Source organism: Heloderma suspectum, chromosome 2 (genome assembly GCF_057233095.1).
Source record: "Heloderma suspectum isolate Gila_16-S chromosome 2, 16-S_ref, whole genome shotgun sequence".
In the NCBI taxonomy this organism is placed as follows: domain Eukaryota; kingdom Metazoa; phylum Chordata; class Lepidosauria; order Squamata; family Helodermatidae; genus Heloderma; species Heloderma suspectum.
In genome coordinates, this window is record NC_139459.1 from 25,938,198 (window position 1) to 25,964,565 (window position 26,368).

The following is a 26,368-nucleotide window of genomic DNA, read 5'->3' on the forward strand; positions in this document are numbered from 1 at the left end:
GTGACTAGGGATTTTTGGTGGCCTCGTGTGTGTCAGGATGTCAAGTCCTATGTCGACTCCTGCCCAACCTGCCAGTGAGCGAAGGCCCCCTCAGGCAAGCCCACAGGCTTGCTTCACCCCCTGCCTACCCCCTCTGGACCTTGGAAGCTGCTCTCCCTTGACTTCATCACTGACTTGCCTCGCTCACATGGTAAGACCACTATTCTGGTGGTGGTGGATTTGTTTTCTAAGATGGCCCATTTCATCCCCTGCTCGGGGTTGCCCACAGCCAGGGAGACGGCAGAGCTGTTCGTGACACATGTTTTCCGCCTCCACGGATGGCCCGAGGGCCTCATTTCCAATAGGAGGGCCCAATTCACTGCCCATTTCTGGAGGGAGCTACTGGCATTGCTCCATGTGACGCTCCGTCTTTCCTCCGCCCACCATCCACAGACGGACGGTCAGACCAAGCGCACCAATGCTACTCTGGAACAATATCTGCGTTGTTATGTCAGTTACCAGCAAGATGACTGGGTTTCCTTGTTTCCTCTCGCAGAATTTGCTTATAACAATGCCTGCCATGCTTCCACCCTCCAAACTCCATTTTTTGCCAATTTTGGTTACCACCCCAAGGCCTTCCCGTCCACCCTAGCTCCCTCTTCGGTGCCAGCAGCCCAGGACTTTTTAGAGGAGTTGCGAGCGGTACACCACCTCTTACGGGATTCCCTTGAGCAAGCCAAGACAGCCTACAAGGCCTCGGCAGACCGGCAGCGCCAGCCGGGTCCGTCTCTGCAACCGGGGGACTGGGTTTGGTTGTCCACCCAATACCTCCCCTCTCACTCGCCCGCACGGAAGCTCACGCCTCGCCGCATGGGGCCTTTCCAGGTTACGGCCCAGATTAACCCTGTTGCTTTTCGCCTGGCTCTCCCACCCTCCATGAAGATCCATCCTGTTTTTCACCAGTCCTTGCTGTCCCCCCTCGTTTCTGGCGATCCTCATCGCTCAGTCGGCTCCCCCCCACCACCAGTGCTGGTGGAGGGGGAGGAGGAGTTTGAGATCGCGGAGATTCTGGACTCCCGCCTTTCTCGTGGCCGCTTGCAATATCTGGTTGACTGGAAGGGGTACGGGCCTGATGAGCGATCCTGGGAACCCGCAGAAAATGTGCATGCTTCGTTGCTGCTGCGGCGCTTCCACCAGCTGTACCCCCACAAGCCTGGGGCTCCAGGGGAGGAGCAGGAGGGGGGGCCTCATGGGAGCGGGGATGATGTCAGGGTGGACACTGAGCCCATAGAATCCCAGAGTAGTTCTGATTCGGATGGAAGAGCAGTCGCTCCTGGGAGAGGAGCGTGCCCCTTTTTCCCAGGGCCCGCAGCTGACAGAGATTCCTCCCACCCACATTCCTAGATTAGAAAGCAGTCCAGGGAGTGACCCAGCACCGATAGCAGACTGGTTGGATGCGCGGCGCAGACGCAGAGAGCAGCGCCAAATGGAGAGCGTGGAAAGGAGGCGTAGCACCCGGTTGGCGCTCAAAGAACGGTTGCGCCCAGAGGATCCAAGGGAAAAGGGGAGGGATTCTCCCTAGTCCTTATATTCAGGGGTCTGCCAGTAATTGCTTTTCAGACGGGGACCAACTGTTCCAACTTAGGGCATAGGGATGCTGCTGCTCAGATCTAGTTGCTACCTGTAGAGTTGTAAGTTGTAAAAGAAGAATAAAGCTTTGAAAAGAATCCCTTTGTCTGCGTCTGGACTTGGCTACTGGATTAGACTGAGAGAGCCCTCCAAGGAGCCCTTGACATGCAGCTTGCCAGGTGAATAGCTGCCCAGCATACGGTCAGATCCCAAAGAAGATCAAACATGTGTGTTGTAGTGTTAGTAGTGTTGCATTGTGTTTCCTTAATAAGGTGCGACAAAGGGGGGTCTGCCCCTAGAGAGAGAAATCTGTCCCAGCGATTCGCTGATAATTACTGGCTTCACCTGGCTAACATCACTGGAGTAAAACATTTTTGTTTGCCAAGAGATATACCTGCAAACAGGTTTTTTTATCTTTTTCTCCTCCATCATTTAATTTGACTAATAACAGTAATGCTGTAGATGTTCATATCAATAATCTGCATGCATAATATAGTAGCTAACATAACAATGGGACAAAACAATTAGCTAAATTAGTTAACCCCTTGGCTTCCAGATCTTAGCTGGCTTAAAGCATTGTTCATCCTAATTCTACCAGTGTTGTTCATAGAGATACTGTTATGCCTTTGCATTCCTTGTCTTATGCGCTGTTTAACCAATCTGTTTTATGTCTCGGCTAGTAAAACTGCCGCCCTCTACGCTCTAATAGCTCAACAAGATATTAAGTAAGAGGGTTGCTATAAGAGTCCTGTGTTATGCTTCGCAAACCAGAATGTCTATTTGCGTAATGAAATGCTATAATTGTAATGAAATTATGCATTTAAGGGGGGAATGTAGCAGCCATATCGGGGGTCAGACTAAGTAGCCTCATGCAGTCTCATGCTTCATGTTCTTGCTGAGCTCTTGCTCTCTGAAATATATGTTTGTAAGCTGACGAGACACAGGAATTTCTTATCTTGTCAACAAAGGCTAAGGTCATAGAATTGTATATCTTGTTCTCTGCTGTTCTCTTCTGTTCTCTGCTTATCATGGCTACCCTATAACCCATTTCTTGTATTATATACAATGGTGCTAGGAGAAGAAATGTTGAGGACTGCAACCCCACACGGGTGGGAGAGGAGGAGCCGTTTTCTATGTGTCACAATATCTATAAAAACAATGTGCTGATGTAAATCGGGGCTTTTGGCTCTTTGGAAATGATTCCAGCCTTAAGCCCGCGCGTTAAATAAAGGAACTCTTTTTCCTTCACTCTGTGGTCTCTCTGACTCTGAGTTCTGCAACAGTGTGACACCCAATACTATAGATTAGAGATTTAAAACTGTATAAAAATAACTAACTACCTTAGCTACAGATGACAGTAAGCCCCTGCCTCCAATTAACACATATTTCTTGCAGGAATCTGAGGGCAAAAATACCAGTTAAATCTGCATTGCCATTATCCCACAATTCCTACTAGACCCAGATGTGCCAATTTTGAAAGCATCATGTTGGCTCCTAAAACTGCCATGAAAGTTGCCAGTATTTAACAACACTTGTTAATGCCTTCTGGAACCATATTGTTCTGTTGATTCTCAGTGGTGTTCTTATTAAAGGACAAAGTGCAGCATTTATGATACATCTGAGGTTTCCTTCTGGCAGTTGAGCATAGCTATTACAGTAGGGGGAAAGCATTACTGCCAGGGAGCAGGCTGACCGTTTTAAAAATTACAGCTTGTTTTTGCTACTTTGAAAGAACAATCGCTTATAAGCGTAGGTTGTAAACTGGTTTTCTTTGTGTCATTTGGCGCTCTGTGTGTGTGTATTTTAACTCAGCTTCAACATTAGTCAAGAAGTTATTTTATTTATTTGCCACACATGTATTATGTTCTTCTTTCCTTCAGGAAGTGCAGAGAGTGTTACCTGCTGCTTCCTGGCAATCTCCCATCCAAGCATTGACTGAGATATCTGCTTAGCTTACATTATCATGATCATTAGTTTTACTTATAATTCAACAGTGCACGTATTTGAATGGATCGACACCTGCAAATGAGTGGTGCTTATAGCATTCTTCATAGAATCATAGAATAGTAGGGTTGGAAGGGGCCTACAAGGCCATCGAGTCCAAGCCCCTGCTCAATGCAGGAATCCCAGTCAGAGCATCCCTGACAGATGGCTGTCCAGCCTCGTCTTGAATGCCTCCAGTGTGGGAGATCCCCCCACCTCCCTAGGTCATTGGTTCCATGGTCGTATTGCTCTAAAAGTCAGGAAGTTTTTCCTGATGTTCAGCTGGAATCTGGCTTCCAGAGAAATTCTTTCTCTGGGTGAAGTAGCAAACAGATATCAAAGCAATTTCCTGAACATTTTTGAAGTTTAGAATTAACAAGTGGGACCTGCAACGAATTTTTGCAGTGTAGAGTGTTGATGTTCAGAATTCTAATCACTCCATTCTATTTCCCTTGGTTTTTTGCCCCCACTCACCCATCAGCATTGCATGGCCATCGAGTAAGCTCATTCCTTATCGGGCTGTTCTTGGGGGCGGGGGATTCCCTACCCTTCCTTTCCCCCTAAATATTTGTGTACTTTTGCAAACCCCAAGCCTGATAATGCCTCCCTCCTCTGTGTGTGTGTGTGTGTGTGTGTGTGTGTTGCCATTTCAGCTACATAAGCAACTGCACTCATAGCCTGAACATCAGAAATAGAGAGAATGATAGGACAGTAGTTTCCCTTTATCCCAAACTTTCTATCTTCAGAGAACCCTTTCAATCAACTTGTTTGATGACAGACTCTTGTGCCATGGAAACCTGGTGCTTTGCAAAGGATTCTGGGATATGGTCCAAGATGCAGTTGCACACTAAGTTCAAGTGGCCCTGGCCCTAGGTGTGAGAACGTTCTCCCTGCATGTCCACACCGCAGAAGGTCGATAGTGATGGGCAAAGCTGTCTCTCAGGGAAGTTTCTTTGCCATCACTTAATCGTCTTATTCAGGAACCCCTGGTACATTTCCAAGGAAACCCTAAGAAAAAAAAGGAAAGGTTCCTCCTGTGCAAGCACCGAGTCATTGCTGACTTCTAAAGGGACGCCGCTTTCGCTGGCGTTTTCCTGGCAGACTGTAGCGGGGTGGTTTGCCATTGCCTTCCCCAGTCGTGACTACCTTTCCCAAAGCAAGCTGGGCACTCATTTTACTGACTTCGGAAGGATGGAAGGCTGAGTCGACCTGAGCCGGCTACCTGGGACTCGGCTTCCGCTGGGATCGAACTCAGGTCGTGGGGAGAGTTTCAGTTACAATACTGCCACCTACCACTCTGCGCCACACGAGGCTCTTAAGGAAACCCTAAGGTTCCCCCAATTTGAAAACCTCTGAATGGAATGCTGTTAACACTGATTATTTATTGATTTATAAACTTATGTGAGAATGATACAGTTCTCTCTTCATTTAAACAGTAAACTAAAGCTACATTGATGCAGACAGCAGGTCTTCCTTATCTGTGCAGTTCAGAACCAGAAGCCTGGGCCCAAAAAGCCCCTTGGTTCCCCATCATGTATCAACTGAAAAAGAACATTTGCATTTTAACTGTAACTAAGTCAACCCATGGGCCGCGGTGGCTTAGTGGTTAAGACGCTGAACTGCAGACCGGAAGGTCGGCAGAACAGCAGTTCGAGACCCGAGTGCTGCGTGACGGAGTGAGCTCCCGTCTTCAGTCCCAGCTTCTGCCAACCAAGCAGTTCGAAAGCAAGAAATTGCAAGTAGATAAATAGGTACCGCCTCGGCGGGAAAGGTGACAGCGTTCCACGCACCTCGGTGTTCAGTCATGCCGGCCACATGACCACGGAAGTGTCTTTGGACAGCCCTGGCTCTTCGGCTTAGAAACAGGGATGAGCACCGCACCCTAGAGTCGGACACGACTGGCTGGGGACACCTTTACCTTTTTAAGTCAACCCATATGAAAAATGCACGGGTATCAGAAGTCTACATGTAATACAGTCTTCCTCAACCTGATGACCTCCAGGGGCTGGTTTCAGGATCTGCCTTCCAATTATGGAAGGTCCCTCTGCCCAACTTTTGGAAATCCCCCCTCCTCTGCCACACCCCATTCAGTAGGGTCTCCTGACTCTCTGTGTAGCATTTTCAGGGGGTTGGAGGGGCTGCTGTGGATGGGGAACTCCACTTTCACCAGACCAGTTGATCCAGTTTAAAACTAGATGCAACCCCAGATGTTTTGGAAGACAAGTCCTAGAATTCCTGGCCATTAGCCACCAGTTGGATCTGATGGAAAATGAAGGGCAAAACATCCGGAGGGCACCATGTTGGGGAAGGCTGATATAATAGACCAAAGCATCCCTTATGCAAGCAGATAATTTTCTCCATCCATTTACACGGGAGCTGCTTAAAAGGGCCACACCTTGATATCTGGAGAGTTTTGAGGGGTGGGCAAAATTCGGGGGGGGGGTGATCTTACCTTTAAATATGAGGTGGCAAGGAGCTTTTCTTTCTGTTACCAAAAGTAAAAAAAAACTTTGCCACTACTTCAAGGACCAGCCTGGCTGCTCTCACAGGGTATCCCTGGGAACAATGCATTATCATGTATTTCTCAGAAGTTTGTCCACCCACTGAAGATTAATCCAATCTTGTGGAGTGTTTTCACCCCAACTACATGAAATGTATGAAATTTGGCTGGGTGAATACTTCGGAACAGCACTAATTTTGGTATTTGGCAATCCTGTGAAGGTGACTGAAGGCTAGAGCAATTACAAATAGCAAACAAATGCCACACAAGGCTTGAGAAAGGCCGTAGTTCAGTGGTAGATCCCAGCATCTCCAGGTATGGGGCGGGGGGGAACCTGCCTGCAACTGTGGAGAACTGCTGCCTGTCAGTGTAAACGACACTGAGCTAGACAGACCAACGAGTGACTTGGTATAGGTCAGCTTCCTACATTCCCCCATAACAGAGAGAAACCATGTATTTTCCCATAGAGATATGAAGCATATTGTGAAGAGAAGACCACACAGTGGAAAACTAACAACTTTAATAAATAAAGCTCATTGAGCAAAGGCCATGCAGCATACCGCTGCGGGTAAGACTGAACAGGAAAGTGAAAGCACAGTGTCTGAGAGCTGACTCAGGCACATCCTGGTATGGCAAGCCAGGAGGACCAATATACTGCAAAGACACACACTTAAGAGTCCAAGCCTATTTATTTGTTTTATTTATCTAGTTTAAATCCTGCCTTTCCACCAAATGGTGCTCAAGGCCAAAGGCAGATAGGTACATCAAAGGAGACATAAAAATATCAAAAGGATATTTTTATGTCTCCTTTGCCTCTTGTGGTTCCTTTTTTTTTATATTTTTATGTCCCTGTTCCATTTTGGGAACCTCCACCTCTTTGAACAGAGCCTTTAGCCCTGTTCACCTCTTCAAATGTTGAAGGAAGACATTTAAAGCCAAAATCTTGACATTAATTTTCACCATTAGAAATGGGTGATTCCTACCTGTGTTATAAACTGGAATCCACTCATAGAATTCATTCCTGTAGGCGACAGTATCAAATTCACTGCACTGCATTTGACGAAAGTTTGGCATGGCTCTTGGGCACAGCTTAACATTGCACATGCGATAACGCTTTCTCTCTCCTGTGCAATACTTCCCTCCAAACTGTGGCCTAAAATGACATGGGTGGTTTTGAAAATTAGGAACGTTAGAATTTATGTATTATGTTTATATCCTGCCTTTCCTCCAACGCAGCATACATGGTCACCCCACCCTCAATTTATCATCACAACAAGCCTATGAGGTAGATTAGTCTACGAGATTACGCTGTGTGGGGGTTTGAAACTGGATCTCCCCTGTACTAGTCTGACATTCTAACCACTACGCCACACCGGCTATTACTGGATCTGTGCTGTCTCCATGCCCATGTGCCCTGTGTGTACACACTTCTCAGCCAGGTTAACTCAAGCCTCTCTTTAAATCCAACAAACAATTCTTTATCTAACAGTCTCTTTCAGGGGAACAACAAAGAAACAGTAACTCACAGTCCACAGTAAATAAGGAGGTTGTGAGGATTAGGTCCAGTGGGAAGTTACTGGTGGATGCTGGATAAAAAGGGGTGAAGCCTGGTAAAAACAGAGTATTCTCCCCCAGGTCTTCTGAGCGTCGTGCTCCTTTGCTGGCTAGGTGGAAAGTAAAGAAAGACTCCCCCGCAAGGAAAGTCTGTCCTAGTTCATCTCAGACTGCTAGGATCCAACTACAGCAAGCCTGGCTAGCAAATCCCTGATCTCTCCACTCACAGTATAAACATGTACATTTCTTATGCTTTAATACAATACAGAACTGGGGGCAGCACAGGATCAAACCACAGTCCATCTGTTCACCATTCTTTTTTCCAACAGCAGCTAGGTGTCTCTGAGCAATCACAAGGAAGGCATGAAGGTGCTTGCCAAAAGACTTCCTTGTTGCTATCGGCATCTGCTATTAACTGGCATACTGTGTTTGTACATGGAGGTTCCATTTACAATTACTAAGAAAAACTTTCATCAGTTGCAATGATAATCACATAAGGCTGCCAACTTTTTATTAGCTCTACTCCTGTGCCGTTAAGAACAACCCAATAGTCAGAAATTTAGTAAGTGAAGCTTTCCCCAAGACATATGCACATGCCAGGAATAAATTAATCTGCTAAATGTTAGCATGACAGGTTACTGTTAGAACAGCCTTCCCCAACTTGATGGATTTGGACTTCAGCTCTCATCAGCCCCAGCTAGCATGACCAATGGCAAGAACACTGGGAGTTATAGTCCAAAACACCGGGGGGGGGGCAGGTTGGGGAAGGCAGTGTTAGAGGTTCAGGGTGGATACAAGCAGTTAGCCTACAGCTATGTAGATTTGGGGGAAGACCCACTGACCGCCATCCAATGAAGAATTAAATGCACTTAAGCTCAGTGTGAAAGGGCACAGTCCTTCAATGTCCAAATCTCCTGTAGGCCCCCATGTCTAGAGATCCATGTGGAGCTCCAGCCTTCCGAATGCAGTAAGTGAGAGCCCCAAATCCAGCATGAATGAGTAAGAGTTGCCTTGATGATCATTTATTTATTTATGTATTTACATCCCACGGTGCTCAACTAGAAAGCCCCAATGGTGATGTGAAAGTTATATAAAAATCCATACAACATAAACTGTTTAAAACGAATTTTCAAAAACCTATTCTGTTCAGTGAACATTAAGTAAAAGCAACAAGTTATGATGCACACATCGATCCCAGCATTTCCAAAGCCTTCCAGAAAAGGTGGATCTAAATCAGGGACAAGGAACTTTTTTGTCGAGGTCCACGTTCTGATGTGGGGTGGGAACCTCCTGGCAGCAGCATGCTGGTGGTGGGCAGGGCCAAAGCTAAAAGTGGGCAGGGCCACCCCCTCTTTCTACCACCCCTTTCTCTGTCCCCCCTCCCCTTTCTGCGCAGTGGACCGAAGTGGACTCTTGACAGAAGTCTCAACTGATCACTTACAGGTGGCCTTTATAATTAGGCCAACAGCAGCAGGTTACACACCCCTGGTCTAAACCAATTTTACGGAAGCTGAGAAAATAATATCTCAGGCACACTTCCTCCAGGTAGGGAGTTTCTGAGAGATGGTGCCGCTGCACAGAAGACCCAAGGTCTAGCTATCTCTGTTTGCATCTCCGTGTATGGGCCTCCTCTGACAATCTCACTGCACATGAGGGAACATATAGGATGAGACATTCCTTGAGATGCTCTGGAACCAGACTGTTTGGGCTACAAATAGACTGAGATGTCAAGGGATTAAAGGAAGCAGCTGGGCATGAGATTTTGTAATGCCTGCCTCTAAGGGCCTTGGAATGTGGTTTGTGTAAAGTGTGTGGGGAGTAGAATGGAGGGAAGAGAGCGCAAAATCTCAGTTGGAAAGAGAAGGCGCTTGATGCGAGAGAAGAGGAGGAGGCAGAAAGAGAGTGAAGGAGGAGAAAAGAGAAGAACAGATGGACAAACCAGCAGTGTGGTGGAGAAGGAGACAGTCTACAGCTCAACGAAGAGTGAACCTCCACAACAGAGACTGGCAACAAAAGACTAAAGGAACTGGGACAAGCAACTGTTGTGAGCCTAGCAAGAGTAGCACTACACTTTACAGTGAACTGCGGCCTAAAGTTAGAGTTGTTGGTTTATAGTTATTAATATTGTTATTTACCAAACATTCTAAAGTTAAGTAAATACTATTAAATATCTATTTTGTTTGTCTCTGGTGTGACTGAAATCTGCCCCTCCTCATCCTAGTTATAGAAACCTGAAACATCACAACTTACTCTGGATTACTGCATTGTCTCTCGGCGGCCTGAATGCCAGCCCCGCATGTCCGTGTGCAGTGGGACCACGATGACCACGAGCCCCATCCACCGTGAACTGCTTCTGGGCTCTTGCCCACTGTTATGCACTCTCCTGTGAAGCACCACTAAACAATAAAGCAGCAAATGCAGTAGGTCAGAAAAGAAAACACAACACACTGGCACTAAAATACTCCTCTTCCTTAGTAACTTGTTGGAGACTGGTGTAAAAGAGATCACCTTTCCTGTCATTGAATGTTGTGGAGATTTTTTCGTTGGGGCCAACCCACACACATAACACAGGAGATCTGTGAATGGATCGCCATGTCATTCATATATGTGTGTGTGTGTGTGTGTGTGTGTAGATATATAAATATAGATATGTATGAAATACAAAAACAAAATAACAAAAATTCATTGAATTTAAATCTCATTATTGACAACAGGGTAGTACATTTAATGTCCCCCCCCCCTTAAGTTTACAGACAAAAATATGGCTGGAATCCATTGTCTGCTTGGAGGTTTTCTTTGCAAATTATATTTATGGTACAATCCTATGCATGTCTACTCAGAAGTAAGTGCCATTGAGTTCAATAATGTGTAGTCTTAGGTAAGTGAATATAGGATTGCATGGCTGGCTGGGGAATACTGGGAGTTGTAGGACTTTTTTCTGTCTCAACATGCATAAGGTTGTGCCCTTAGAGTTTTCTAAACAAGGCTATTAACTGGTTGTTAATCCGTTGTATCTACTTTTGGTTTCATCACAGAACTGAGATCCAAGCACCATACAAGGAGCATTTCCTTTCCTGCTTTTCTTCTACATAACCTCTTGGTGGCACTATGATATAGCGGAATAGCACAAATACACAAGTGAAAAAATGTTCTCTTTCAGTTTTCCTTTTAAATACCGCACTCTCCCTGCTCTAAAAAAAACTCACAGAAAGTGCTCTTTAGACACAGAAGTGAAACTGGAGGGTCACATTGTCATCTAAAGAACCTGTAAACAACCATGAGTAGGGAATGACGAGTGCATGCTAAATATAGAAAAGCCCTTAGCCTCTTTTCCATTGTTTTGGACTCTTTTCCATTCTGAGCAAAGACTTTGACAAATATTACTGTGTACGTCCCTGATTTGTATATAAAATAAAATCATGCCCTATTTTATAAAAAATCAGATATTTTGATTTTGCCTTTAGCTAATTTTAGTTGATATGTCAATTTTTCTGCCATTGCTATTTGGCACAGCTTCATGTACCAATACTTCAGCATTAGAAGTTCTGCAGTTTTCCAGCTTTTAGCCCCATGGGTTGACACGCTTTTCTTATCTGAAAAGCATACAACTTGTATCAGGTCTGGGTGCAAGGGGGGCAGGGTTTTAATCTTGTGCCCATGCCAACTCCCCAGTGCAAACTGCCCTGCGCAAACTATTAACAGCTGCAAAGGGAAAATATACAAGCACTTGTTCTGTTCTTGCATGTTTTCTCCTCCATGGCTAATGGCAGCTTTGGGGGTAGAAGGAGGCAATTCACCTCCGAAAATTAGCACAGGAACAAAAGGTTCCCCCCTGCCCCATGTCTCATTTTTGGAAAAGAAAAGCCAGGAGGTCCAGTTAAAGATTTCCAGTACCTCATGTAGTTTGGCCCTTATACAGCCCTTTTCTTCAGGAAGAATGGTGCAGAGTTGTGAGCAAATGGCCTCTTGAAATTATCCACCCTATACGTGGGCAGAGTATTCTGGGAAACATTTCACTGAATTTCTCCAGGGGTAGGAGAAATTCTCCAACATTTTCTTGAGGGTGGGGCTTGTCCCTTGGCAATCACATGCTCCAAGGCACCAGGCTTCAGGCTCACTACTTTATTAGTTAGCTACCAGGTTCCTTACAAATGCAAATCTTCAGAGACTGTCAGACTACAAAGGAAAACAGCTACTCCACATAATTACAAATATCAATAGTGGAGCCAAGTGGGAATCAGAGATGTTGCTGGCAGTTTGAACAAGAACTTGCCAGCCAGAATAACTTAGGGGGGAATTTGTTGTTGTTGTTCAGTCATTCAGTCGTGTCCGACTCTTCGTGACCCCATGGACCATAGCACGCCAGGCCTTCCTGTCCTGCGCTCTCTCCCGGAGCGTGCTCAAGTCCATATTCATTGCATCGGTGATGCTATCTAGCCATCTCATCCTCTGCCGTCCCCTTCTCCTTTTGCCTTCAGTCTTTCCCAGCATCAGGGTCTTTTCCAAAAAGAGTTTTCTCTTCGCATTAGGTGGCCAAAATATTGGAGCTTCAGCTTCAGTATCTGTCCTTCCAATGAGCACTCAGGGTTGATTTCCTTTAGGATTGACTGATTTGACCTCCTTGCAGTCCAGGGCACTCGTAAGAGTCTTCTCCAGCACCACAGTTCGAAAGCATCAATTCTTCAGCGCTCAGCCTTCCTTATAGTCCAGCTCTCACAGCCATACGTTACTACTGGGAAAACCAGAGCTTTGATTAGACGGACCTTTGTCAGCAAGGTGATGTCTCTGCTTCTTACTATGCTGTCTAGGTTGGCCATAGCTTTCCTCCCAAGGAGCAAGCGTCATTTAATTTCATGGCTACAGTCACCGTCTGCGGTGATCTTGGAGCCCAAGGAAATAAAATCTGTCACTGCTTCCATTTCTTCCCCTTCTATATGCCAGGAAGTGATGGGGCCAGATGCCATGATCTTAGTTTTTTTAATTTTGAGTTTCAAACCAGCTTTTGCACTCTCCTCTTTCACCCTCAACAAGAGGCTCTTTAGATCCTCTTCGCTTTCTGCCATTAGGGTGGTATCGTCTGCATATCTGAGATTGTTGATAATTCTCCCAGCAATCTTAATTCCGACCTCTGATTCATCCAACTCGGCATTTCTCATGATGTACTCTGCATATAAGTTAAATAAGCAGGGTGACAATATGCAGCCTTGTCATACCCCTTTCCCAATTTTGAACCAATCGGTTGCTCCATGTCCGGTTCTTACTGTTGCTTCTTGGCCCTCGAACAGGTTTCTCAGGAGACAGGTAAGGTGGTCTGGTACTCCCATCTCTTTCAGAATTTGCCACAGTTTGTTGTGATCCACACAATCAAAGGCTTTAGCGTAGTCACTGAAGCAGAAATAGACGTTTTTCTGGAATTCTCTTGCTTTCTCCAGGATCCAGCGAATGTTGGCGATTTGATCTCTAGTTCCTCTGCCTCTTCGAAACCCAGCTTGTACTACCAGTAGTTCTTGGTTCGCATACTGCTGAAGCCTAGCTTGTAGGATTTTGAGCATCACCTTGCTGGCATGTGAAATGAGCGCAATTGTACGGTAGTCTGAACACTCTTTGGCGTTGCCCTTCTTTGGAATTGGAATGTAAAATGACCTTTTCCAGTCTTGTGGCCACTGTTGAGTGTTCCAAATTGGTTGGCATATTGAGTGCAGAACTTTAACAGCATCATCTTTTAGGATTTTAAATAGCTCAGCTGGAATACTGTCATCTCCGCTAGCTTTGTTGCTAGTCATGCTTCCTATGGCCCACTTGACTTTACTCTCTAGGATGTCCGGCTCAAGTTTAGTGACCGCACTATCATGGCTATCAGGGACATTAAGATCTTTCCTGTATAGTTCTTCTGTGTATTCTTTCCACCTCTTCTTAATCTCATCTGCTTCTGTTCCTGCCTTCTTGGTCCTTTATGCCTGTCTTTGCACAAAATGTTCCCTCGATATGGCAGCGATCCATGAAGGGGTAGGGGGGAATGCCCCTCCCTTACAGTTGTGCCCCCCTACGTAAGCTATCACGGATAGCCAACCAGGTGGAACATCTGAGTTCTGCCTCTAATTTTTCCCGCTTTGCTCTGTGCCGGACTCTAGCATCCTTCAGGTCACACCCTGCACTCTCCTCCTCCTCCTCCTCCTCCTCCTCCTCCTCCTCTGAGACCTGGGTTCTCATGGGGGAGGAAGGGGGGGGCCTTCAGGTCCAGCCATCTGCAAGCCAAGTTCCTGAGAAGAACACCTATCCATCTCTGAGGTCACTAGGGAGGAAACCTCCCCCAGTTCTTGCTGTTCCCAATTTGAATCTGAGCTGCTAACGATCTCCACATGCTCAGAATAATTCCTGACAGGGCTCACAATTAGCAGTGATAGTAGCACTGCTTCTTTCTTTCTTTCTTTCTTTCTTTCTTTCTTTCTTTTTCTTTCTTCCTTCCTTCCTTCCTTCCTTCCTTCCTTCCTAATGGTTTTTGTTTTGTTTTGCTGTGGCTGCTGCTATTGCTGCAAGTGGCAGGAACAGCAACTGTGTGTTGGCAGCCGGTGTTCTATCTCTGGTCTCTCACAAACAGGCTGACACCATCTTGTCTTTGTAACAACTATACCCTTTTTATCCAGACTTCCAGTACCTTCTTTACAACAGTGAGTAGTGCTCTTTATTGGTCTCTCTGGTAGCCTGCGAGAATGCATCCTTGACTATTTCTATATGTTACAGCTGGGCCACCAACCTAGCGTTGTTCCAGGGCATTGTGAGGGGGAAAATCTGCCAATAAAAGAAATGGTGGATAATATTCAGAGAAAATTTAGCAAAGTGGCCTTCTTTTTTGGCAGTGATGGTAGGTATGAGAAAAAGAAAAAAAATCTCTGAAAGTTTCTCAGAAAAATGGTTTTGAGAATGACAGCTCAGCTCTAGAATGGTGTAAAAACCTTATGCAAAACTAGTTCTACACTTCAGTGCAAGCCCAAGGTTGATCCAATAAAACAATTAGCATATTCCCTAACTGCATCTTTAAATTACAAACATTTACATACACAACGAGGGCACAGCTAGACACGACAATGGTCTGCAATGGTTTAATCTTGGTTTGCGCAAAGCATAGTTAGCTGAGTCTGTACATGATGGCAAACTGATTTTGTTTGGCACTATGTATGACGAGCTCCATAGAAATGATGTGTTATGGTCCTACTCCTCCATATGGATATACGGATTTTGTTAAATCCATTCTGCCTGTGTTTTGCACATTGTCAGGCGTCTTTCATTCCATCAACTGCTCATTGAGGGAATCTGATTTTTTTAGGGATGTATGAGAATTTTATTCCTTTTGCACACGTGTGCATTAGCTGATGCACGTTAGCCTAAGTGCACACTTTCACTAATGCTCACTTGTGCTGATTTGCACTTGCAGTAATTCACATTTGTGCAAATCCCCCCAAAAGTAAAAACCTGGTCCATAAGTCCATGGAATCTGCACAACTCAGAAAAAACTGGCCTGCTGTGGAATCTGAATCCATTTCTCCGACGCCCCTGCTGCTCAGCCATAAATCTGCCAACAGCCTTTGGAGCGCTGAGCAAGGCTGGCTTTTCTAGAGAAGAGGGAAGCTGATTACAGTAATGGGTTGATAAACTGGGGAAGGTGCTGGTAAGCTACGAAAGCAAAAGGGAGCACCTGGATCGGTGGCAGAACTTTCAGAATAATGAACCACCCCTATTATTGAGAAGCTGCTAAATTTGAAACTGAGGATTAAACTATGCACTATGTTAAATAGATAGCATGTGGCTGACGCTTGCTTTCTTTTTTACCGTAGTGTAAGTGTGCAGGACCCCAATACAGATTGAGACCACCACACATTGGTTGGGGAGGTTTGCACGTTCTCAGTCAGCTACTCCCCACCCCGCAAAATTACTCTCCCACACAGGGGTGAAAAACAACCATCACCACCTCCATTGGTGCCAATTGAGGTTTTTTCTTATTTTTTTAGCCCCCCCCCCCCCGCCGCCGAAGGAGGTGTGAATTTAGGGGAAAGATCCGCTGGGTGGAAAGGTTCAAACTTCCCATACCTGCTGTATGCTACATATTTAACACAGTGTATAGTTTACCCCTCCGCAGGCCCGGCATCAGTGGCCAGCATGAGCAGGCAGCTGCCAAGGGCCCAGAGGTTCAGAAGAGTCCCTCCCTGTCCCTGCCGCAGCTGCCACCATCGTCCTTCTTGCCCTCCCAGCAGGCCCTGCTGATGAAAGGCGGCACCCTGGCTGAGCCTGCAGGCTCCTCAGTGCCCCAAAGAATCACAGAATCGTAGAACAGTGGGGTTGGAAGGGGCCCACAAGACCATCGAGCCCAACCCCCTGCTCAATGCGGAATCCAAGTCAGAGCATCCCTGACAGATGGCTGTCCAGCCTCGTCTTGAACGCCTCCAGTGTGGGAGAGCCCACCGCCTCCCTCGGTCCATTGTCATTGCTCTAACAGCCAGGACGTTTTTCCTGATGTTCAGCCGGAATCTGGCTTCCTGTCACTTGAGCCCATTCTTCCGTGTCCTGCACTCTGGGATGATCGAGAAGAGATCCTGGCCTTCCTCTCTGGGACAACCTTTCAAGTACTTGAAGAGCGCTATCATATCTCCCCTCAGCCTTCTCTTCTCAAGGCTAAACATGCCCAGTTCTTTCAGTCTCTCTTCAAAGGGATTTGTTTCCAGTCCCCTGATCATCTTCGATGCCCTCCTCTGAACCCTCTCCAGCTTGTCTGCATCCTTCTTAAAGTGTGGTGCCCAGAACTGGACACAGTACTCCAGATGAGGCCTAACCAGTGCTGAGGAGAGGGGAACTAGTACTTCCCGGGATTTGGAAGCTATGCTTCTATGAATGCAGCCCAAAATAGCATTTGCCTTTTTTGCAGCCACATCACATTGTTGGCTCATATTCAGCATGTGATCGACAACAATTCCAAGGCTAAACATGCCCAGTTCTTTCAGTCTCTGCTCATAGGGCTTTGTTTCCAGTCCCCTGATCATCCCATTTTAAAAGAAAAAAATATTTTTTACTTACCTTTTGAGTAAGCGATCTGAACCAATCAGTCACTGCCTTTGGGAGGGACACAGCCAATGAGTGCACAGAACTGTCTTTACATCACTCCTGTGCTCTCATTGGTTGCGTCCCCCCTCCACAAAGGTAGTATCTCATTGGTTCAAATAGCTGCCAAAAGGTAAGTAAGAAAACCCTTTTCAAGTGCATGTGCAAGGGTTGAGGGCTTGGTCAGCCAGCTGGCTGGACACTGCTGCGCTTTACCAGTGAGGCCAGCCAGGCCAGGTGAGCCTTTGGCAAGTGGGGGACAGATAAACATGGGGTTCCAGCAGCAAGGGGTGAGGCAGGGGATCAACAGCAGCGCTACGCCGATGGCCCAGTGGAGTCTGGCATCGGTGCTGACCCTCAGCTACAGGTTGAGCAAAGGAAGGTTCTCAAGCCATTTTTCACCAGCTCTCAATGCTATGGAGAAACACGGAAATTATGTATCTGATCTGAAGGAGCTAGGTGTCTAGACTCCTGCTAGTGGAGGAACTGGCATTGACTGGAAAAGAAAGCCATTTTCTTGCCTCCCTGGCTGGGAAAGCAAATGCAGTTGTATGGTGATGACTTTATGAAAAGGTCAGATACAATCAGGGTTTCAGATTGATATCACAGTGAAATATTAATGTGAGAGAATGTGACTGAATGCAAAGCTTGCAGCAGGAAAAGCAGCAGATTTTTCAGGGTTCTACTTTTGTTTTGATCTGAGGTCTTGGAGCACCAATAAAACAAGCTGGGCACCAAGGGTGCTTCTGACACAGGGCTCCCCTCGCTAACATAATTTAATGAGCTTCTACCACGCATTGAAAACTTGGTTGTTCACGCAGGCATTTGGGGTGGACTAGGGAAATTTTAGAAAACAATATTTTAATGTGTAATTTTATTGTTTTTCAACTGTTTGTATTATTGTACATTGCCCAGAGTGGTTGGGTGACCAGCCAGATGGGTGATTGATTAATTAATTAATTAATTAATTAATTAGGCATCCTGCATCTATTCAGTCTTCTCCCCTTCACGTGTGGTCCTATGGGATTGCTGCCCATTAGATGGAAGCCATCCTATGAACTGCTGGGATGTTGCCAGCAGGACAAGAGGAGGTGATTTCAGCTCCCATTCCTCCCCCACCCCAAAAAACAAACAGCTAGATGGGCCTCTGAGTCCATCTAGCTCTCTTACCAGTGGTGGGTGGGAACAGATGTTGGAGAGGCCATAGGATTCTGCGGATCATGGCCTCTCCCCTCCGCCTCCCCCACCCACCAGAATGCCCCCTTTTCAAACTCAGCAAGGTTGTCTGCGGTCACTGTTGCAACCATGGAAAACAGCTGGTGTGGTTCTTTCTGTGACAGTCATGAGGAGGCAGGAATGCGGGGAGAGATCCAATGTTGGATTCCCACTCCTGAGGTTGTAGGAGTGTCTACAGCTTTGGGAGGGGAAATCTAAATATCCTATGGTCCCTGGGACACTCTCCAGGGACCGTCAGATTTTTTCTGGTAAGAAAAAAGAAGGATGAGTGGTGGGAAAATACAGAGTTGAACATGACAACAACTGGAATCCACCCAACCCCATAAAACTCCATGGATGAGGCAGCACCACTGCACAATAAAAACCTTGCCTGGAAGCTCCCCAACTCACATTTCCCACTCTTGCCTTTTCCTAGGAGAGAATCCTATAATCACCTTATTCTCGCCACATCTTGTTCCATCTGCTGCAGCATCCAGTTTTGAACGACAGGAGCCTTTCACAAAGCACCATAGTGTCTGGCAAATATTCTGCAACATCAACAGCAACAACTTCAAATGTTGTAAAACAAAACAATTAAGGGCAAAAGTAGCATAAATACCCCCCCCCCCATTGCAATATGTTCACGTCCCATTCGGGTGCAGAAGCTTGATATCCCCATCTTTAAATAGTGTGTGGGCAGAGGAGTGACACTGAACTTACATCCACTTGATCACAGAACGTTGCATTGGGTCCGTACTGCAGTTGGCATTGATGGTGCACATCATAAATCACTCCGGGTGCAATGAAAGGAGGCTTTAGATCTTTCTTCTTCGGAACATCATCCAGGCAGAAGCCCCATCCTCGGCTGAATTTGACACATGGGATTAATTCTTAATGTTTTTGACGTTTTCAATGAAAAACAACAATACCCACCTCTCATCTTGTGGCAACTCTAGTGAAGCAGCCTCTCACAGACCTCAAGGAAGGTCAACCTCACCCCTATCTTCTACGCCTTGCCCAACCTGGTGCCCACCAGATGTTTTGGACTTCAACTCTCATCCCCATCCAGCATGGCCTGTGGCCAGGAATTCTGGGAGTTGTAGTCCAAAATATCTGGAGGGTACCAGTTTGGGGAAGGCTGTTCTGTGCTAATAATGGGAAGACAGGAAAACAGGAAAATGTGTAAAGAAAGGCTCCGCACAGGCCAAACTGTCAGTGCTGGGTGTATTCGGTTGTTTTAACAGAAGTACTATATGTAACTGGGTGCAGGAAGTGAAAATGCTGTTCTATTCAATGCTGGTGAGACACCAGCTTGACCACAGTATCCTTGATCATAGTGAAAAACACTACATTTTCAGAAAGATTACTAGCTAATGAGATGATGTAGATAATTATGACAATGGTTTGAGACAGTTAGCTTCGAGAGGAGACAATCAGCAATGTTATTTGTTCAGGCATTTGTATCTTGATATATATTGTGTGTTAGATGAGGCCCTAGAGAGATTTGTAGTTGGTGTTGTAGGGTATTTTTTAATATCAGTGTTGCTGATCCTTATTTTTATGGTTGTTTTATTACCTTGGGTTGTTAGCCACCCTGTGTTCCATAATTGGAAGAAGGGTGGGTTACAAAAAAAACTGAATCAAACAATCAGTTTAGCAAACAAACCAGAGCAGAACTAAATGCCACAAGGAACACAAGACTGCCACTGAAAACAGCAGTGACACATCAAGTTACTCCTTAACCTCTCAAGGGGTAGTATCCAATGGTACTCCTACACAGAGTAGACCCATTGAAGTGAATGGGCCTAATCTAAGTAGGACTACCACTGGATACTGCCCAATGCTACCCCTTTCTCGGTGCTCCCTCAAAACTTCCCCTTTCTAGAGAGTGGCTGTAGCTCTGTGGTACAGCACACAATTTGCATGCAGAAGATTCCTAATTCAGTCCCTGGCATCTCCAAGTAGAGCTGGAAAAGACCTACAACAAATTAGGAAACAGCTAATTTTGCTTAATTGGACTTGCTGGGAAGGCTATTGAGAAACTGCTAAGCTCCCTCTCTTAAAGCAATATAAGATATTATGAAATACATTTGCCAAATGTTTAATGATAATTAGGAATTTTTAAATGTAAATAAGTAAAAAGCAGTAATTGTATTAAAGGGAAGACACCAAAAGACACAAGCAGGTTCACAATGAATTCTGGGTAATGGGCATAAAACATTGTTGTCAAGATGAAATGGATGATATCCAAAGAGAAAATGCTGAATTAAAGCCCTATCACTTGGGCTAATAATTATTTGAGTAATGAGCAAGTGAGAGACTGTATTATTCCAGGTCAAAAGTGTATTGAAAAGTTTTTGCCTATCAGTTAACGAGCAATTATTGTGCAAGGTATACACATCAAAAAGCTTGATATACAGATGTGAGGAAAAAAATCACAGACTTAGGTTTAATTAGCAAATTTTGAGTAAGGAATTATTTTCTCAAAGGCACTATTCAAAATTGGTTGTCTCTCGCCTAAGAAATGTTGTTGTTGTTCAGTTGTTCAGTCGTGTCCGACTCTTCGTGACCCCATGGACCATAGCACGCCAGGCCTTCCTGTCCTGCGCCCTCTCCCGGAGCGTGCTCAAGTTCATATTCATTGCATCCGTGATGCTATCTAGCCATCTCATCCTCTGCCGTCCCCTTCTCCTTTTGCCTTCAGTCTTTCCCAGCATCAGGGTCTTTTCCAGGGAGTTTTCTCTTCGCATTAGGTGGCCAAAATATTGGAGCTTCAGCTTCATTATCTGTCCTTCCAATGAGCACTCAGGGTTGATTTCCTTTAGGATGGACTGATTTGACCTCCTTGCAGTCCAGGGCACTCGTAAGAGTCTTCTCCAGCACCACAGTTCGAAAGCATCAATTCTTCGGCGCTCAGCCTTCCTTATAGTCCAGCTCTCACAGCCATACATTACTACTGGGAAAACCATAGCTTTGATTAGACGGACCTTTGTCGGCAAGGTGATGTCTCTGCTTCTTACTATGCTGTCTAGGTTTGCCATAGCTTTCCTCCCAAGGAGCAAGCGTCTAAGAAATGTACATGTAAGCTTTTTCTTGTATGTTTTAATTTTTCCGGAATCTTTAGTCACAAAATAAGAGTGTGAGCCCTAATCTATGGGACAGCAGACAATATTAGCTATGAGGTAATCTATACACAAAATGGTTTAAGTATGTACTGATTTTGGAATGAGTGAGCTTCTTATTAGAAGCTCACCAGGGTAAGATCTATAGCTCATGTCATATTGATAGGATCCCATCATGGTGACGCTGTATCCCTCTTGCGCATTTATACCTCGTAGCACACACAATGGCATCTGTTGCAGTATTTTGGATAATATGGAATAAAAAGCGGGAAATAACACTAGAAAAGCAATATATGGAATGCATAATGTGCCCCGACAGTTATCAGAGCACTTCAATACCAACAAAAAGTACTAGTGTAGATCTAGCCCAGGCCTGTGTACCTGTCAGCTAAGTAGCCTATTCAGTACTGAATGGGGAACTTGGTACTTAGAGTGAGATCTCTCCTTGTTCAGCTATTAAGAACTAAGAATTTTTAGCAAAGCTGTTTAACAACAAGATATGCTATTATGTTCTTTTATGCAAGTTATATTTTGATGAGATGTTACAAGTATACGTATTTCTAATAAAAACTAAAAATGGATCAAAAGATTTCCCCCTTACTAATTCTTGTTACTATGAAACCAAAATTGAATCCACCTAGAATTTTTGATGTATGCTTCGTTTGAAGTACATTGATCAGCTATGAATAATCAACTGGCAGCTACCTATATACTGAAACTATAGTTTGTAAACACTCAGCAAAGGCCAAATCCATAATGCTATGGGAACCAAAGCAATCAAAGGCGTGGAGAACCTTCTTTATGAGGAAAGACTAACAGGTTTGGGTCTTTTTAGTTCAGGTAAAAAAGGACTACCTGGGAGATGCCATAGTGATACAGAATATAAAATAATTCATGGTGTGTAGGAAATGGATAGAGGGTGTTTTTTTTTAAATCCCTCTCTTATACTATTAGAAGGACTCCCGGTCACCCAATGAAATTGATGAGCAGCAGATTCAAGAGAAACCAAAAGAACGACAAGAACAAGAACACCTTCTTCCCAGAAGGGATAACGATGGAACTCCTTGCCACATGATATGATGACGGCAGCTAGCTTAGAAGTATTTTTTAAAGGATTAGATAGATTCATGGAGGATAGGGCTAACTATGTCTATTAGCCACGATAGCTAAGTGGAACCTCCACGTTTAGAGGCAGTATACCTCTGAATAACACGTGCTAAGAAGCCAACAGCGGTGGAGGCTGTTTCCTTTGTGCTGTGCCTGTGCTTGTGCTTTTGCTTCCTGAAACAGTCTGACTGACCATTGTTGGAAACACGATGCGAGCTAAGACGGACCCTTGACCTCACCCAGCCAGACTTTTCTGATCCATCAGTATGGATGTTGCAGGCAGGGCTGGTGTCGAGGGTTGGCATAATGGGGCATCTGCCGAGGGTCCTCCCCCAGCAAGGGCCCCACTAGCAAGAGCCCCTGCAGCCTGCTTGTTCACCTGCCTCTTGCTCTGGCCCAGACAGCAGTGGTGTGACGGAGGAGCTGTAGATGCGCTGCCTGCTTGCTCAATGGGTCTCTGCCAGGGGAACAAGCAAGCAGGTAGCGACAGTGATGCAGCCGCTAATGACAATGGTGGTTAGAACTCCCTGAGAAAGGAGGCCCATTGGGTGCCTTGCCCGAGGCCCTTCGAAACCCGGAGCCAACGGGGATTGCAAGTGTTCTTCCCCCACCTCCCCAAAGCTTATGCAACACATCAGTTAAAGACAGTAAAATAAAACCTCTCTCTCTCACGCTTGCTTGCTTTTTAAAGTCAAAATAAGGCATGTAGCCATAACAGATGATAATGCTATCCCAGGATTCTAACAAAATTCGCTCCCAAGGATTTATCTTCAGCCATCACCAAGTCCATAACCACAACAGTTTTCTTCTAGTATATTAACTGAATCCTCAGAAGACCAAATCCACAAGGAAACCCAGCTTCCATTATTAATTTTGCTTGCTTTGTAGTTTGCAGTACCACAAGTATCAGGAGTAATATGCCTCTAGACACCAGTTGCTGGGGAACAGGGGTGGGAGAGTGCTGTTGTGCTCATGTCCTACTTGCGGGCTTCCCATTGAGCCACCTGGTTGGCCACGATGGGAACAGAATGCCAGACTTGCCTGACCTTTGTTCTGACCTGCATACCAAAAGATTCTATGTAAATACCAACAACCCAAAACCGAAAGGTGCTCAAAGGGAGGAGGAGGCTAAGGCTTCCTTTTAATGTGCTTTAATGTCCTTGTGGCAAAATTGCCATGTTGACTCACTCTAGGAAACGCGTGATATATTCCTTGCTGCACTGTGACCAGGTGAGGGGACTGGGGTCATATTGCAGCTGCCGGGACATGATGTATGGGCGTCTTCCCTCTGGCTCACAGTCGTTTTCCTTTCCATCATGCTGGATACCAAAACTAGGAGGGAAATAAATCCAGGTGCAAGGTATTGTCAGGAAAACTTAATAAAGACAGAATATCTTATCTCCAAATAACCTAAAGTGCTGCAGAAAATCTGATTCTGGCTATCAGGTAATATAAAGTCTATTATCTGAATGGCCTTGGTGGAGATTCATAGCAATATATTTTAAATGATGGAAGAAGCTATGAAAGAAGTCAGTGGGTTGGACCCAGCTTTTATTCTGCATGTGGGAGCAGCCTCTGAGCCAGATGTGGGCAACCTGTGGCCTTCCTGATGTTTAGACCTACAAGTCTTATCATCTCTTCCCACTGACGATGCTGGCTAGAGCTGACGGGCCAAAACATCTGAAAGGCCTACAGAATTCCACTCTGAACACTCCCGTTGGAGGAGGGGAGGAGGCAATCTTGGTTGATTCTTCCCTCCCGCTGCAGCCCCCAGTTCCACCTTCCCGATGATTCGAGATGGTTCTCCAACTCCCTAGAGCAGATTGTGTGCGGGGGTAATAAGGGACTGCAATTTTGGTTGCAATATGGATGCAATATGGATGCAAGAGAAGACGAGGAGGAAGGACTAGAGAGGAACAAAGGCAAGTCCAGGTAGAAGAAGAAATAAGGGCACAATCCTATGGGATGTACCTTGGATACTTGTAAGCCTCTGAACCCAGAGGCTTACAAGTATCCTATGCAGAGCTGGAGGTGCAAGGCATTTAAGCTAAATGGGCATTTTCGCACATCTAGTGGAGGCTCTGGGGAGGGAAGGAGGCTGGGGTGGTCACAGGATTTCTCATATGGTTGCCATCCTGGTCTCCTCCCCTTCCCGCCCCCAGGAACACTTCCTTTCACCCAGCTCTGCACTCCATTATACAAATGTACAGAGGTAGCTGGCACGGTTCTCTCCGTGCCAGCTACAAGGGCGAGACGGAGGGGAGCACAGTTCCTGGCTTCCTGCTTGGAACCCTGTCTCCAAGCTCAGAGCCAGGAAACCAAACTATCTTATGTCCCTGCAGATGCTGTCTAGGGGACATAGGATTGCTCCCTAAGAGAGGCTGAAGAGGACCTCAGTAGAAAAATATATGCAATCAGTGCCTTAGAGGCAAAGATAAATTTTGTCTAAGTTGAGTCAACACATTGACTCAAGAGGTCCAAAGTTAGGTTGGGTATTATTTTTAAAAATTCTTCTTTTCTTCTTTTCTTCAATTCAGGAAAGTGCACATATGAAACAGTGTAGGCAATAATGCGTTGTATCTATTCATCCTATTCTATTTTCCAAACTGCAAAAAGAGCACCCAGAAATTGGCATGATTCAAGAGACACATATAAATGCACATCCTAGCACCTTTTAGAAGATGTAAAGCTAGACAAGTAAGTCACTGGCTCTTTTACTTATGGGAACATAAGAAAGCATACAGGCAGTATTGCACCAATTGCCCAAATAAAACCTGCTTCCAGCTAAGCTTTGTAATCTTATTAAATAAGTAACTCTAAACACAGATGACGCTGCTTTTAGGCTCCCTACTGCCACCAAAGCAACATGCGGCTTGGTTTTCTCCTGAGAATGTGTTACTGCAGCTATTTCAGCTGCAGTTAGCAGCATGGTCTAAGTCTCTTATTGCATGTTAAGACTCTCAGTGTTTCCATACCTATGTCCAAGTTCATGCGCAATCGTAAATGCCAAGGGTAGGCCGGAATCTTCATTGATATTACAGCTCCGATGAGGCTGACACATTCCAGAGAGATGGGACAAACCTAGGGTTTCACATGGACGATTCATGCTGGTGCAAATGTCTTTTCTGTGAACACAGCAAAGAGCTTGCAATTAAAAGAGCTATGTACGAAGCACAACCCTATGCTTAGAAGTAAGTCCCACTATGTTTAATGGAACTTCATCCCAGATAAGGGTGCACAGCATTGCAATTAAAAGAGCTATGTACGAAGCTTGCAATTAAAAGCTTGCAATTTAAAGCTTGCAATTAAAAGAGCTATGTACGAAGCACAACCCTATGCTTAGAAGTAAGTCCCACTATGTTTAATGGAACTTCATCCCAGGTAAGGGTGCACAGCATTGCTGGTGCCAGGGGTTGACACTGCTGGGTACCTGACAAGGCGCACACTCCAGTAGGGGCCCCTCTGCCAACCGCTGTCTTTGCTTTTCCTCTTCCTTGTTGTCGCTGCCATTTCGCTTGCCCCTCTAAGCAAGTGAGCATGGCAGGAGCACAGAGAAGGAGCAGCTTTGCCCTCTCCCCCTGTGTGGACTTTGGCTAGATCAGGACTACATATTCACTTGCTTTGCCCTTCCGACTAACCCCTTACAGGTCTGGAACGCAGAGCAACATGGAGCCGGGAGCAGGGGCCAATGAAGCCATCAGCTGAGCCTGCATTATGTGGATGCTCTTGGGATGCCATGTTGCAGCACCTGGCCATACTGCATGTCTCCTCCGCTATCAGTCAAAATGCTCTCTCAGTTGTTGCTGTCATTTGTGGACCAATTGGTGTAGTTCACGTGCACCCCCCCCCCCAGCATACGTACGCTGCCATGCTTGAACAATTCTTCTTCCATTACTGCCTCACACGTTATCCAGTCATCCTCATGATTTGCTTCATGATTCTGAAGAGATCCCATTTTTTAATAGAGGATACAGGCTCCACAGGGCAGTAAGATGTAATACAGCAAAGGCAATTAAAAACAGGAGGCAGCTAAATACCTTCCTGGCTTTCCTTGGACTTCTTCAATTCCCTTTGTTCAAAACATTTTCCTAGCCAGTGGGGGACTCAAAACCAGTGGAACAATATGTTGTTGCTGAGAAAATTCTTCCCCCTCCCCCAGGTACCGTGAGGATTGCTGCTAAGCTCAGAG

General features: G+C 45.5%; 1 protein-coding gene across 1 annotated transcript in view; it reads right to left on the minus strand.

Annotated features, from left to right (window-relative positions):
• ADAMTS12 (ADAM metallopeptidase with thrombospondin type 1 motif 12) overlaps window positions 1–26,368 on the minus strand; it is a 234,615-nt gene that overhangs the window by 65,681 nt on the left and 142,566 nt on the right. The window contains exons 7-12 of the mRNA XM_084833026.1: window positions 25,155–25,304; window positions 23,368–23,511; window positions 18,671–18,815; window positions 18,406–18,498; window positions 9,896–10,041; window positions 7,075–7,244 (exon numbers count right to left, since the gene is read on the minus strand). Coding sequence (XP_084689152.1) covers window positions 7,075–7,244; window positions 9,896–10,041; window positions 18,406–18,498; window positions 18,671–18,815; window positions 23,368–23,511; window positions 25,155–25,304 — 848 coding nt within the window. The remainder of the gene's footprint in view (window positions 1–7,074; window positions 7,245–9,895; window positions 10,042–18,405; window positions 18,499–18,670; window positions 18,816–23,367; window positions 23,512–25,154; window positions 25,305–26,368) is intronic.